The sequence below is a fragment of the Heterocephalus glaber genome, unplaced genomic scaffold (assembly GCF_053883595.1).
Source record: "Heterocephalus glaber isolate CG9 unplaced genomic scaffold, H.glaber_assembly_v1.0 deba00001498, whole genome shotgun sequence".
Classification (NCBI taxonomy): Eukaryota; Metazoa; Chordata; class Mammalia; order Rodentia; family Bathyergidae; genus Heterocephalus; species Heterocephalus glaber.
In genome coordinates this window covers 5,430,956-5,445,602 of record NW_028258321.1, presented here as the reverse complement: position 1 = coordinate 5,445,602, position 14,647 = coordinate 5,430,956, and the positions used below count along the sequence as shown (strand labels likewise).

Genomic DNA, 14,647 nt, shown 5'->3' with positions numbered 1-14,647 from the left:
TAACCAAGGGAGGAATTAGGCTCTTAATGGTATGGCAGTAGCTAGGTCATAGTTACCATTTTTCCCACTATCAAAGAGAGGTTAAATAGTTTCCATCACATGGAATGTGGATAAGGTTCTTAGCCTAATACAGACTTAAATATGCAGTTGTTTGTCTCAGGCTATTTGTGGTGCCTAAGAGTATTTCAGAGTGCCCAGGCAGCTTTGGAAAATTGAGGGCTTTAAAGTTGTTGACAAAATATTTCTTAAATCTGATTTAGAAATATCTAAACATGGACAAAGTACTTTTAAATCTGACATGCAACTGCAATGTGGCTTTCATAAGTGGTTTATTAAAAACAACTCTAGAGCCGGGGATTTAGCTCAGTGGTTCTGCCGCCTGCCTCGAAAGTGTACAGACCTGGGTTCGATCCCCGGTGCCACAAAACAAAAAATTCTAACATGACTTAAGGGTTTGTAGCTCTCAGTTATTGTAGTTCTATTAAAAATCACTTCTGAAAGCATCTTAGAAACCGTAGCTTGAAGGGCTTGGTTATTTTACATTTCAACAGAGAAATCTTAGGTCTCAAACACAACACTACACTTTCTTGGCCTGAAAAACTATTTCTGAAATGCACTTCTTGAGCTCTAACTGACCCATTTGCAGCACTGGGCAGTTCTCCCAGTGCAGACGTAGCTGGGCCTGGTCTGCAGGACCTCTTACCAGGCCCCATTCAGTACAAGCCCTGGTGCAGTTCTTCCAAACTCTCAGGAAGGGCATGGCTGACCTGACAGTCTACAAAGCTTCTAAGTACTGCTTTCATAACATCTGGAAAAATTTACTCAAAAGAGATGAAGATGTGTCTTCTCATGATCCAAAATTCTTTAGGTTTTTCAAAAAAGGAAGAAGAGTATACATTGTAAGTTTAGCTTCTGTAATTATTGAAGGTGGAAAGAAACTCACAAGTCATGTAAAAAGCCCAGCCACAGCTGCTCTGGTGCCTGCAGAAACATCCATTCTCTGGCACACTTTCAGTGAGCAGCACCACACTGCTCTCTTGGACTCCGTATGGGGCCCCAGCGCCAACACAGTGTTCTGTGGTCCTGGTCCTGAACAAAGCTGGGACTGGCAGTGGGAGAGGAGGCTCATTCCATTGTGTGCTGCCTTCCACCTCTCAGTCTATCCAGTGAGTCATCCGACTGCCAGAGAAGTATCTACTAGTAAGTTGTTACATGAATACAAAAAGTATGAAAAATAGTGATCGCGTTGGTCTTCACGGTATAAAGGAACCTATGTAAATGTACTATTATATAACTGCAGTTATAAGCCATTTAAAGATTTAGGTTTGAAAAAATGTAAGACTCAAAATGGGCAACATCTTTACCTTGAGTGATGAAAATTACTGACTGGGGTGACACACATTCTCTCAAACTCTGGAACAGGGTAGCATCTAATTGTTACCTGCAAAAGCACTTCTAACCTGGCTCTTAAAGGACCACCTCTTCTCCAGATGCCAATCAGAATGTAATTTCTTGGCATGAGTTAATCTACACCCCTGCGTAGGCAGTGTGCACAGTACTTGGATAAATTACTAAGCTGTGTTCCTTACCTCTATGACTTTTTTTAAAAGTCTCACTTCAGTCTTGTGCCAAAACACTTTGTGAAAAAATTCTCAAGTCTATGAAGCATTACAGATATAATCATGTTCGACTGTATAAATTCTTGAGTGTTTCCTTTTAACCAAAAGAGATGTGGGCATGTTTAGCATTTTTTGAAAATGTCTGTGTCCCTTAAAATGTTAAACTGATGTCACTAAACCAAACCTGAACCTACTTGAAGACCAGTAACTACTCAGTTGTGCTACAGAAGGGGTCAAAGTCAGTATTAGAAACTTTACTTTATTGAATTCTAGAGCAGCTAGTCTGTCCTCCCGCTGATCCATGACAGTAAGAATGTAAGAAAATATATAATGTCAGAACCACTTTCCCTCACTGGCGAGGCCGTTCTAAAGCCCTAATGTGTGCTGAATCATTCTTGTTAAAAACAAGTGATTCCACTTAGGATTCTGAAGTGAGCTGGTTGTGCCTTTTGCTGTGGTAAGGTCTGGCTCAGAACACCCTCTTATCCTTTGCCCAGTGTGGGCAATGTGGAACTGGGTAGCAGGAACCGTAATTATAGGCCACAGTAATTAATTTTACTCAGTTGTGCAATAAATTGAGGCGGCTCATTCTTTCCCTTTCTGGCAGTTTGCTCCTTTTGACTTCTTTCAGCTGTATTCTTTTACAGATTTATCAGATGAGAAAAATGTTGTTTTTAGATAACAAGCATTTGTGCTATCACAACCTAAAAGACATGTAAAAAGGATGGGTTTTTGCTTCAAGATAGAATCCTTGCAGTCCAGCCAGTCTGGCCCTGACAGAGCCACAGCCTTGCCAGGCCAGGGAGGATATTCAACTTATGAAAAGAAACTTGGCCTTAGCAGAAAACTACACTTGATAATGGAAATAATGCATTTCTCCACTGGTATACGATACTGTGTGAAGCACTGAAGAAGTTGGATTTTGGAGTAATAGCATTTGTGAATCCCTCATCCCACGTCCCTCTACCCCGAAGCCACACACCACCCTAGCACACCGAGACAACACCGATGACGAGAGAGACATGGCCGCGGGCCACACAGCCATCTGTGTGCGCTTCAACCCGCCTTGACCCTTACTTTCTTCCAGTACAGACTCCATTGGGATTCTGAACCATTCCACACAAAAAATACAGATACATAAAACTGAAAGAAGTATCTCTCTGTGATTAGATAACTTTAAAGTCTTCAGAAACTTTCCAGATGTACTTCTGATGGAGCCCCCCGCCCTCCCTGGGAGAACCCAAACAAGGACAGCCTTGCTCCCGTGAGTGAGTTCTTCCAGCGCTTGATTAATGGATGGTCAGGTTTGGATTTTCCTCCTCATTCTTCTTCTTCCTCATCATCATCTTCGTCATGGCAGTGGGTGATTTCTTGGGGGGCCAGGGGGAAGAGGTTGGGGGGTTTAATCTCGCTGATGGACCTGGTCAGCTGGTGCCGCTTGTAGTCAGTGTCTTTGAAATCCACTGATGTGCGGTTGCGGGTGGCGAGGGGGGACTCCATCTCATTGATGTCCACGTGTGTGTGCTCCACCGTGGACTCATGAGGCATCTAGAACAAAGCCAGGGGACTCAGAAGGTAGGTAGAGCGAAATAACCTTAATCATTCCTCCCAAATCCTAACTTCTCCTTTGTTTCACAGCCACCCAGAATTATGTCTTAATGGACCAGAGCTAAAATCATTATCTTGCCCAACATATGGGAAATGTGGAACTGGGTAGCAGGAACCATTATAGGCCATGCTAATTAACTTTAATCAATTGTGCAGTAAATTGAGGAGGAGGCTCATTCTTTCCCCTTCTGGCAATTTGCTCTTTTTTCTTCTTTCAACCATATTCCTTTATAGATCTATCAGATGAGAAAAACAGACCATACCTAAAACTGCCTTTCTTCCTATCCCCAAAACAAACTGGTGAGGCAGAAGAGAGAGGTCCTAACTTTCTATTTCATAGTCAGCACTGAAACGGCAGTATCACAACATAGGAATTTTAAAAAGCCACATTTCTTTTAATTAGTAGTGACAAAGAGGAAAGTTTTCTCCATTCAGTGTAACATTTGGTAGACTTCAGAGACTAAAGTTATAGTCCGTAAGCTTCTATCTTGCTCATATTTTTTCAAAGATTCCTTGGGCAGCCACATAACCTGTCCACAGGCTTTGTGTCACCCTACAAAGCCACACTGCAGATCCTGATCTTAGTGTTGTTTTATTTTTTATTACTTTTATTGCAGTACTGGGAGTTAAACATACTCAGGGGCACTTTATTACTGAGCTACATCCCCAACTCCTTCTGAGATGGGGGTCTTGCTAAGTTGCTCAGGCTGGCCTTGAACTTAGAATCCTGCCTGAGCTTCCCAAATAATTGGGATTATAGGTGTGGGCCAGGGCACCTGGCGTAGAAGTGCACTGTAGCTGTCAAAATAACTGCTCACCAGGACATGGGCAGCTCTGAAGAGGTAGCTGAACGGATAGTACAGCAGGTTGATGAAAGATGCAGCGTAGAGATCCGCATAGCGCATCACTTGACTGGCAAAGAGCGTCTGCCGGGAGCCACTGCGAAACAGGCTCCCCATCATCCCATAGCACATATCCATGTCATGCGTGACTTTCTAAAAAAGAACAAGATTGTTCTCAGTTCACTGCAAATATTTACTGGGTACCAGCTATATGCCAGTCCCTCCATAAAATCAGAAATACGGAAATCATGTCAATAATTGGTTTTCCCAGCTTCCTCCAAAATCCTACTCAGATACCTTAATACGTCTCTGGATGGAACTAATGTCTGGGCGCTCATTGCTACTGCTGTCAAGGTGCCTGGAGACAAGAGGGAAAACCCAGTGAAAATTGCTACACAATATTTCTTACACCTGTATGACTCCTGAAGAGGCAGACGGTTTTCAGGGAAGAAATTTTTTGGAATGGGAAACTTACTTGTAGAGTTCAGCCAAGAAAATATCCAAGCTCTGAAGTTCTTCAAAAAGCGCTGGTTGAGGTTTGGAAAGGAAAGAAAAATGTTTTACATAAATCAAGTTTTAAAACATGGCTCAGCACTAACATGCTGCATGAAGGTGTATAAATGACTTCTTCCTCCTCTAGGAAAACCCACTGGTACCCTTAGTAGAGCCTGGCAGCAGATGACCACCAGAATTTCTTCTCTCACTGCCTTTCCCTGTCCCTAGTACTCAACCACCATTGGCTACAACTCCCCTTCCAGCTGCATGCTCATTCTGAGCTTGCAAGATGCCCATTGCTACTGTGTCTCCAGTTCAGTTTCCAAAGCAAATGTTGATAATCCTACTTTTAAATGAAGGACTGAGGATTAGGTGACTTGTCCAGAGTCACAAGCCCAGGAAATAGTAGAGCCAATCAACTGGATTTCTAAAACTTCATAGGTGGAAAGCTGAAAACATGGGAAAAGGACTGGCCGGAAAATCTTACTGATAATACAGACAGCAGTAATAGCAAAAGCCAGCATATACTGCATGATTTCCCAAGAGAATTAACCAGTATTTGTAACAAATTTCCTTCTATCTACCATCCTTAAGAGAACTGAGAGAAGTCACTCAAATCATTTTCTTGTGTTTCATAGTTCAGAAGTGCCTCGGGCTGTCACGTCCCTTTTCTTTATTACCTATAGCCATACTGCCCCAGGGAAGTCTCACTAGCTTCATGAGGCAGATATTAGCACCACTGCTGTATCTGAGGAAACTCAGGCACAGGGTCTCTGTAACCTATGTCACAGTATGCAGGTTTTAAGTGTGCAGCAGGGTCCCCGCTCAAGGCAGGCCAAGTTTCTGAAGTAACTTTCACCACACTCTGATATACTAGAGTTTGATGGAGAACTTGTGTGTCAAATAACTTTTATATATCTATATCTACAGCTTAACTCAATATAGTATATGTACTGCACATGCACACTGGCTTAGTCCAAGCATACAATTTGGCCTCATTTTCTTTCTTTTTTTTTTTTTTTTGGTACTGGGGATCAAACTCGGGTCCTTGCGCTTGTGAGGCAGGTGACGGAACCACTGAGCTAAATCCCTGGCCCTTGGGCTCATTTTCTCCTCAGAGGAATAGATAAATACCAGAAGGTAATTAATATTCAGAGCCATCACTGCCCCAGAATCAGATGCAGACTATAAGCAGAGAGCACATCTACTAAGTGTGGCTGGAGAAACACACCAGAGGGACACGCAGGCCCTTTACAGGCTCTCACTGGAATACAACTCAGGACACCAACATTCTGTACTTGGGAATTCAAGAAGTTAAGCAAGATAACCTCTTACATATCCAAATCTGGAGTTCTATAAAATATCTGAGATTCTAGTAAGGAGATACCCCATTTCAGGGCCTCCCTTTTGACAACATCAGCTCCCATGGTTTATCAGAAGACAGTGGGCTCACAGCTGGCTGCTCAGACATAAACTAGCTGTTTCAAAGGTTTACAAAGTCAGAGGAATGGCTCCTTACAACTCTTGTCAGTCCAGACATGTAGCTCCTGGGCAAGCTCAGGAATGACCAAGAAAGTTCGCCACCCTTGCCGTTTCTTTGATTTTAAAATATCTCCAAAAATGTGATCTCCAATATATAAAATGTCTTTGCCCTTGGCTCCCAACAGATCACAGATTGTATCCGATGAGCCTGAAATAATGGAATAAACAAGAAAACAAGAATGTCTCTACTAAAGCCAACATTCAAAGTGCCATAACTACTCAATACTGATTAATTTTATTTTGTGATACTCACCACTCTTTTTACTGCCTCTAAGACAAGGCCTTTAGCTTCACTGTGCTGACCAGAGCTTTGATCACCAAATCCAAGAGCAACACAATTACATGTCTCAACTTTAGTGAATGTAACTAAAATACCACAGCTGTTATTTTTCATCACCGATCTGCCATTAAGTTGGCAGTACACAACTCTCTGTAGTCCTAACATTGTAAGTATGTCTGCCTATACAGGCTCCTTAAGAAGCACCCCAGCTATTCCAGAATGCAGAAAAAAAGCCTTGAAAAGGTAAGAGGAGGAGGTAACTGATCCTTCTAATGAAAGTAAAACTCAATTTTAATAGGTGACATCTCAGATTCTGAAGAGCAAATGGCACACTGCTGAGAGCATACCACAGGGTTTTTTTTGTTTTTGGGGGTTCCCCCCCCCTTAAGTTTATTGGTATATTTTACATATAAAATAGTTACATACAGGGCCAGGGATTTAGCTCAGTGGTTTCGGTGCCTGCTGTGCAAGCGCAAGGACCCGAGTTCGATTTCCGGTACCAAAAAAAAAAGGTTACATCACTAAGATCCTCTACCATTACATGAGCATCCTGGTGATACCACAGTTTTCACGGGGGTCTGAGCAGACCTGGGCTATAAAGGTAGACCGTGACTCACCGCCTGAGTAGACAATGCCATGCTGCAGGGGGCCTGTGTAGGTTCCAATCTTCAGCTTGCCAGTTTTCTAAGTGGAGAGAATGTGGACTCTGTAACAGATACTGCATCATCCAGTCACGGTCTCTACCCAGAGCACTACTCAGCCAGGCAGCCAGATGAATGTCACTCATGCTTTTCAGTTAGTCGTCTGTCTGGCCACCTCAGTTAAGACCCAAACTCTTACTTTCAAAAGAGAAATGTAGCAAGGTCCCAAGTTCGATCCCAGGTACCAAAAAAATAAAAACCAAACAAAAAGAGAAATGTGGCCATTAATTTAAAAATACCTGTTTTCTTGAGACTGGAACTGAAAAAAGGAGAAATGTGAAGGAGATTGTGCTACCCAACAAGTCACTCTCTCAACTTACAGTGTCCACTTGACGCAGTACTGTGCCTTCTCCAAAAAAGAGCGGTTTCCGTGCATCCACTAAGATCAGGTCAAAATAGGACTGCCATGGCCGATGGGAGCTCCCAGGCTGGTAAAGGGAAACCAGCAGAAGCCCAAACATCACTCTTTGTACCTTAAGACACTGATATTTACTCTCACTCTCAAAGCAAGGAACTTAGAAGTACTAAGTATAACCAGAAAATCTCATTTTATTAAAGAAATGCACTGTGGCTAGATCTGAGCCATATCCTTTTGGGGGCAGGCAGGTATTAAGTAATGACTAACAGTTGCTACATTTCAAACCATTCCATCTGTCCACAGAATCACAGTAATATGTCACTGCGCTTTAACACATGACAGTGCACTCACACTCCGAAGTGTGCAGAACACAGGCAGAGATGCCTAGGGGACAGATGGAGAGTGGGGTCTGATCTGTACTACAACTACAGCAGGTGAACCTGGCTACATTCTCTGAATGGTGGCTCAAGCAAGGTAACCAACGTGGCTGCAGAAGGCAGACCCTCAGATGATTCCCACTCTGAAACCACCAGCACCTGCCTTCCAAGCTACAAGAACAAGCACAGCACACTGCAGTTCTGGGTGATCTCAAAACAGGGCTTTGCTGACGTTCACTCAAGTCTAGGACTAAAGTTTTCTCAATCTGTGACTAGGCTGTAATGGATATTCCTTTACCCTCTACAGCGTAGCCATGCTGTAGGAATGAAGGCCTCTCTGCTAACTCCCAACATTAACTGCTCCCCTGGCAAAAAGCTCAGCAGTAGTTACTAGCAACATCAGTACACATTTTCTGCTGCTTTCACCAAGTAGCTTCCTGAAGTTGAAAATTCATTTCATTCTTAAACACAATTATGCACAGAACTTTGTAGGCATAAAATTCTGATCCCATCCTGCTAATATGACATGATTCCCTTTTTGTTTCTGTCTACTAAGTGGTAAAACTGCTAAAATTAGGATATGAAATTCAGGCTCCTGGATTACTTCTAAAGTTGATGAAGATCAGACAACAGGCTTAAAGGCTAGCATTTTTCTGGGTAGGTCCTGACCAGTTCCTTTCCCTAAATATTCCCAAATGGCTAAATGGATTCACTATTATTAAAGCAATGGTCTACTAAGTTACAGAAGTACCTTGGGGCCATGTGGGAAGTCAAACAGGTAAGTCATAATTTTCTGGAAAACAAAAAGTACAACATAAGTTCTATATGCTACTTTTGCAAAAGACACATGACACCTAAAAAAATTATATACAAGGTTTTCTTTTCTTTTGGTACTGAGGATCAAACTCGGGACCTTGTGGTTGCAAGGCAGGCAAGGAGCCACTGAGCTAAATCCCCGGGGCTATACAAGGTTTTCATAAAACGTCTTTTTTTCAACAATAGGTTTCATTACATTCTTGTTTCCTCTAAGGTTTACAGAATCTTATCAGTGGAGGCTAGAAATTAATGGTTCACCATAGCAAAAAAGAAAAGGCTTCTGATATTTCTTAAGGAGGATATATACTTTCAGATGTTTCTATACAAATTCATTCATATCACCACTTCTGGAACACACACTGGGGGTTAAGGGAAATAAAGCATAGAGAAAACTAATGACTCATGGAAATAACCTCTTACCAAGCTTTTTACATAAAGAGAATTAGGGCAAGCAGAACTTCTCATCACTATTAACTTGTAATTATCTCAGATAAAGTTAAGGTGTTACATCAGTTTTTGCACATGCATTTTTCATGGTAAAAATATGTTAAAAATTTTTTTTAAAGTACAGTCATAGATTTCGATGGCTAAGGCTCAAAACATCTTTGCCCCATTTATTGGTATAAGACTTTCAATGGCAGGGAAGTAGAATAAAGAGTATGGGGGCCTGGGATTTAGCTCAGTGGTTCCACTGCTGCCTCGCAAGCAGAAGGTCCCGAGTTCGATCCCCGGTACCCGCCCCCCAAAAAAGCAAAACAAAAGAGTATGACTTTTCTAGTTTGTCTTTAAGATGCCCCCAAAGATGCACAGAAGCCATTTTCATCAGCATAAATGCTTTAAACAGCTCCCAAATGAAAGCCTGGAAGTAGCCAACTGTAATCAGGGAAAATGGTCAAAAAGTATTTAGAAAAAATCAGAATGATTATGGTATGGCTCTTAACCCTCTGCTTTTTTTACTCTGCTTTTAAAATGAAATGGCAAGAAACTACCTTCAATTAATGAACTTCTATCCTTCTCATGATCTTTGTACTTGAGACCAAAATAATTTCTCTTAATAATTCATAAAGATGAATATTAAGCACTTACGTCTGTATACTTATAGTCACTGTTGGTGGCAAGAAATACTTTGCCTACTTCCTTCATCCGGCTCAGAAGCAAAGGCAGTTTTCCCTGAAATGTAGTATGATGAACAAAACACTAAAATAGAAAGACTTTTATATTTATACTGTGAGGTGCTCATTAGATTTTTGTCCACTGAAATAGGAATATGGTAGGTAAGCCCTTTAAAAATGGGTTGGTTTCAGAATTCTGCACTTACAAGCCCTCTTGTCACTGTGCGTGAATAAAGTACACGGTGCATAGAGCACACAGATTCACATGTGAAATAATCCATGGTCATTAACAGCATTTACCTTCCTCATGATGTCTGCCCCAGGAAAGAATTTAAACTGCTTTGTGATTTCCTGAGGAATGTGAGTTAGGTATGTCAGAAATCACAGCTGACAATGGCTTTACAATGCATCTTGTAGAACACGAGGACAGTTACAGAGGGAACCCAGAAATGCCCATGCCCACCTGCAGATAAGGGAATTCTAACCCTGATCTGTTTAGAAAGCAGCACCTTTTTCTTCTCCCATTAAAAATAGCTTCCTTCACACACGGGAGAATTCCTGAATCTCCCCATTCAGGGTTCTTTCTTGAAACAGTGAGGGGAAGAGAGGATATATGAGTCCTGTAAACAAGAAAACTTTACCCACAGTACTTTGCAATTCCAGAAAAAGAAAAACATATCTTGGGATTGTATGTTTACTTTTTGTTTTGAAATAATTTTATACTTGCAGAAAATTTATGAAAATAGTAAGAGTCCCCATATATTCAATTTCCCTTAATAGCAAGATTTTCCTGAATCTGTAATTATGAAAATTTTAAAACTCACACTGGTTAAATACTATTAAACTATAAATTTTAAAAAATTCATACGTTTTCTACTTTTAAGATATTTTCAAACTTTCCTTATTCCCTGTTGAGAGGTTAAAGGCATTTAAAATACCTGCATACATGTGCTTACAATCTGGTTGTGAATCTTGGCTTTACTCACTCACTGTATGACCTGGGGTAAGATACTTAATTCTCCTCTTGCTCGGTTTCTTCATGCCTGACAATGCAGGTAAGTGTTTACCTCACACTGCACCACGGCATGGTGATGTGCTCCCTGCAACTCTTCCTGTTACTCCTGCAGCTAAAAGGACGAATGAAACACTGGGCCTTCTTGCTTATCAACCAACAAGAACTACTACTAAGCCCTATGTTCTGGCTGGAAATTCCTGGTGATCACACCTAGCAAATGCTATGCCACAAAAAGGACTATCTTCCCCCATCCAAGTATGAGCTTGTTATTCACTTCCTTAATAGGTAAATAAGCTATCATGCAGATCTGCTTTCCCCTTTAGTACTTACATCTTTGACTACATACTTCTCAAGGTTTTCAACTGTCTTTTCCTTCAGAGAGCCCTGGAAGAAGGAAAAAAAAGGAACTAAGAAAGAATAAATTTAGTTTTTAACATTTAGTTTATAAAGAAACTTGTGTTTAGTATCAACCCAAATGAATTTATGTGGTGTTTGATTTTTTGAGATAAGGTCTTGCCCTGTAGTTTAGCTATGAAGCTCACTATGAACTCACTGTGAAGCTGAGGGTGGCCTTGAATGCATGCCAATCCATCTGCCTCAGCCTCCAAATGCTGTGATTACAGGCATGCACCACTGTACCTTGAATTTATGTATTTACCAAAATGGAAAAGAAGATAAACTAGAAAAGGCCAGGAAAAAGTGGTAGATGTGATTTGCAGTAACTCTCCCTCCCAAAATGTCTTCAAATATAAAACTGTTTGCATTTTAAATTAGAAATTAAAAGGCATATTTTATTCAGTTCAGATTATAGTAAATATAAGTTTAATAGTAACTAGTTAACAGTATTAGTCAAGGGGCAGGACCGGGGATTTAGCTCTGGTTCTGCCACCTGCCTCACAAGCGCAAGGTCTGGAGTTTGATTCCTGGTACCAAAAAACCCCAAACAAACCAGTATTAGTCAAGGGGGATGATAAAGGACCACCACTCACAAAGTATGTCATGTATAATCTCATAAACTAAGATGGTTTCTAAGTAAGTGTGAATAACACAAACTAAATAAAATCTAGAACCCAAGCTTCACCATTAAGGAAAGATCACCAGGATGGCCAGACAAGAACAGACGTACCTCAGAAAGCTAACACTGGAGCAAACATTCCCTGCTTCTGACCCTTTTTAAACACAAGAAAAGTTGTGCTCCATTTGCTCTTGGAAAGGTAGTATCGGATCATAAAATACACAGCAGAGAGTGATCAGCTAAAGCAGCAGCTTGTAATACTACCTTGTAGTGGACCCAGTCGACAGCGTCTCTGACATCCTGGAACATACTCCGGTAAGACATAAACAGGTCCCCATCTTTAAATCCTGTCTCGCAGCTACAGAAAGATGAAAAGGACATGACAGGGATTCCAAAAGAGGGTGAATTTTTTTTTCTTTTTTTGGTACCAGGGATTGAACTCAGGTCCTTGCGCTTGTGAGGCAGGCGGCAGAACCACTGAGCTACATCCCCGGCCCCAAAGAGGGTGAATTAAATAAAAATCAACAACTGCCTTGGGGACCCAAAGGTTCCGCATCCCATGGGTATACAGGCTGTGGCCAATTAGGAAAATAATTACTCCCTAATGAAAATCCATTTCTGACCACCTAAAACGGCCATAGGGTTTAATGGAATACAATAATTGCAAATGAATACAATGTGATAGAATATACTGAATGGAAACTAAAAGGCCAAAATTCAAAACACAAGGTTCTTTCATCACTTTGTACAAACAGGTTCTCACTGAAGAAACAATTGAAATTTAAAAGTCTGTCATTTAGGTTCTTTGCACCCTAACTTTTCTGATGTTGTGCTTAAGTATAAAGGTACTGTCCATTTTCTTTTTTTTTTGGTACCGGGGATCAAACTCGGGCCTTTGCGCTTGCAGGGCAGGCAGTGGAACCTGAGCTAAATCCCCGGTAGTACTGTCCGTTTTCTAAGCTTCGTGACTCAGCTTTCCACCAAACTTAGTGTCTTCAACTGAATAAAGCCTAACATAAGTTGGCAGACTCTGGCAGTATGGCTACACTTTCACCAAAGACTACAGAATTTCCCCTAATGAGAGGATCACCTGTCAAAGACTTAGACACTTTTATTTCAGGTAACAGTCTTTACTCCTCCAAGAAACCCTGCCAGGCCTGGGAAGGAAACTAAGTTACCGTCCCTGAATGGCTCCTGGGTAGCTGCTGTGAGATGAGCTGGGGGTTTCAGTGTAACTCTGCTTGGACAGATAATCATCACACAAACCTCCCACTCAGGTGTCACAATTAGCACCTCTGCTGGCGTCTTCACTCCCAGGAGAAGCCAATCAGAAGTGGTCCCTTCCAAGCATGGCTGCAGCACACTGGCAAGAAGGGGCGTGTGGGAGGTGAGAGCCTGCATGGAGCTGCTGGTGCTGTCCATCTCTCAGGCTGGCAATGAGGCATCTCTCACTAGCACTAAATTCACTTCAGAAAAGCAGAAAAGACCTACAATGGCCAGTTCTCTAAAACCCTGTACATTAATTTAAAAAAACCAACTGGAAAAAGGAAATTGTTGTATATACATACCTGGAATATCTGGGACAATTAGTAAAAAAATCTACTAGGCAGGCCAACAGGTAGGTCTCTGGAAAATGAAAAATAGATATTCATAAGCTCTATGTGAAATAATTCAGACATAATTCATTACCTCCCTTGAGCAAAGACAAATGCTCACAGACTGAAGGGAATGTATCAGTATATATAAGTGTAGAATGAATCTACCTGGCAGATTGAATAGTGTATTCAGAATGTAAAATCGTTCAGTGTCATCTCGTTGGATAAATTTGTTTGGATACTGCTCTCTAGTTTCTGGCCTGAAAGAAAATTTTAAAAATTAGCTGACATTCAAAATACCAAATAATAACTATGGGAAATACTCATTACTGAAAATTTCATTCAAATATGTTGATGGATATTGTGCAAGACAGAATTCCAAATATTAATCATGGGGAGCTATATGATGAGGAAGCTCAGGTTTTAGCCCTTAGAGCTCTCTGATAGAGATGAGTCACATACACAAACAACTGTAACAAGGTAAAAAAAAATTACTACTACAAGAAAGCTGCAAAGAGCTATGAAAATGGGCAACTTAAAGGGAGAGAGAAATGAACGCAAGGAGGTAATGAAAAACCTAGGATTCGTGAAAGTGATGTCCATAAGCCAGACCTTAAAGGCAAAGTGCAAGGACTAGTCCACTTCTGGTAGAGAAAGGAGAGCAAGAGCAAAGTACAGCTGGGAAGATGTGTTGAGACTGACCATGCTGTTGTCCTTTTGCTTCATTCAGTGTCATGATGGTGCTATTTGCAGTCTGTAAACTCATCAGAACTAAGCTGGAAAGACCAACTTGTAGCAGTTTTAGGATAAACAGCAGAAAGACAATGTGATATATACATTCCCCCACTTCGTACTGGGGATCAAACTCCGGACCTTGCACTCATGAGGCAGGCACAGTGCCACTGAGCTAAATCCTCAGCCCCGTTGGAAGCTCAGTTTATTTTTCTATCCTTGAATACAGGTGTGCACAGCAACAAATGGGATCCAAACAGTCTTTAAAGACACTTGTGGATTAAGACTTGTTCTCTCCTAGAGCACAGGGACCCAAGACCACTATACAAATGACAGTAAGATGGTCTGTAAGATGACAAAGGGCGACATTAAGAAATGAGGCACACAGCCAACAGCCTGCCAGCTGACCACAGACCCATGAAATAGCTCAGAGAGATCAGCTGAGCAACCTAGAATTCCCTGGCTGACTTTCACAATTTTGAAGCACATAAAACAGTCATTGTTTCAAGCCACTAAGTTTTGGAGTAATTAAAAAGCTAA

The 14,647-nt window shown here is 41.3% G+C and overlaps 1 protein-coding gene across 24 annotated transcripts in view; it reads right to left on the bottom strand.

Annotated features, from left to right (window-relative positions):
- Positions 1–1,858: 1,858 nt before the first annotated feature.
- The window catches only part of Nt5c2 (5'-nucleotidase, cytosolic II), a 95,953-nt gene continuing 83,164 nt past the window's right edge, over positions 1,859–14,647 (bottom strand). For 16 of the 24 annotated variants that reach the window (XM_087185864.1, XM_087185858.1, XM_087185866.1 and 13 more), the window contains 13 exons: positions 13,544–13,635; positions 13,349–13,406; positions 12,045–12,138; positions 11,096–11,149; positions 9,725–9,835; positions 8,574–8,615; positions 7,408–7,515; positions 7,004–7,070; positions 6,084–6,254; positions 4,545–4,596; positions 4,367–4,427; positions 4,046–4,222; positions 1,859–3,167 (listed from right to left, as the gene is read on the bottom strand). In XM_087185864.1, the coding sequence (XP_087041990.1) occupies positions 2,940–3,167; positions 4,046–4,222; positions 4,367–4,427; positions 4,545–4,596; positions 6,084–6,254; positions 7,004–7,070; positions 7,408–7,515; positions 8,574–8,615; positions 9,725–9,835; positions 11,096–11,149; positions 12,045–12,138; positions 13,349–13,406; positions 13,544–13,635 (1,315 nt within the window). In that variant the 3' untranslated portion in view covers positions 1,859–2,939. The remainder of the gene's footprint in view (positions 3,168–4,045; positions 4,223–4,366; positions 4,428–4,544; positions 4,597–6,083; positions 6,255–7,003; positions 7,071–7,407; positions 7,516–8,573; positions 8,616–9,724; positions 9,836–11,095; positions 11,150–12,044; positions 12,139–13,348; positions 13,407–13,543; positions 13,636–14,647) is intronic. The other 8 variants (XM_087185872.1, XM_087185873.1, XM_087185871.1 and 5 more) reach the window with 1 other exon arrangement.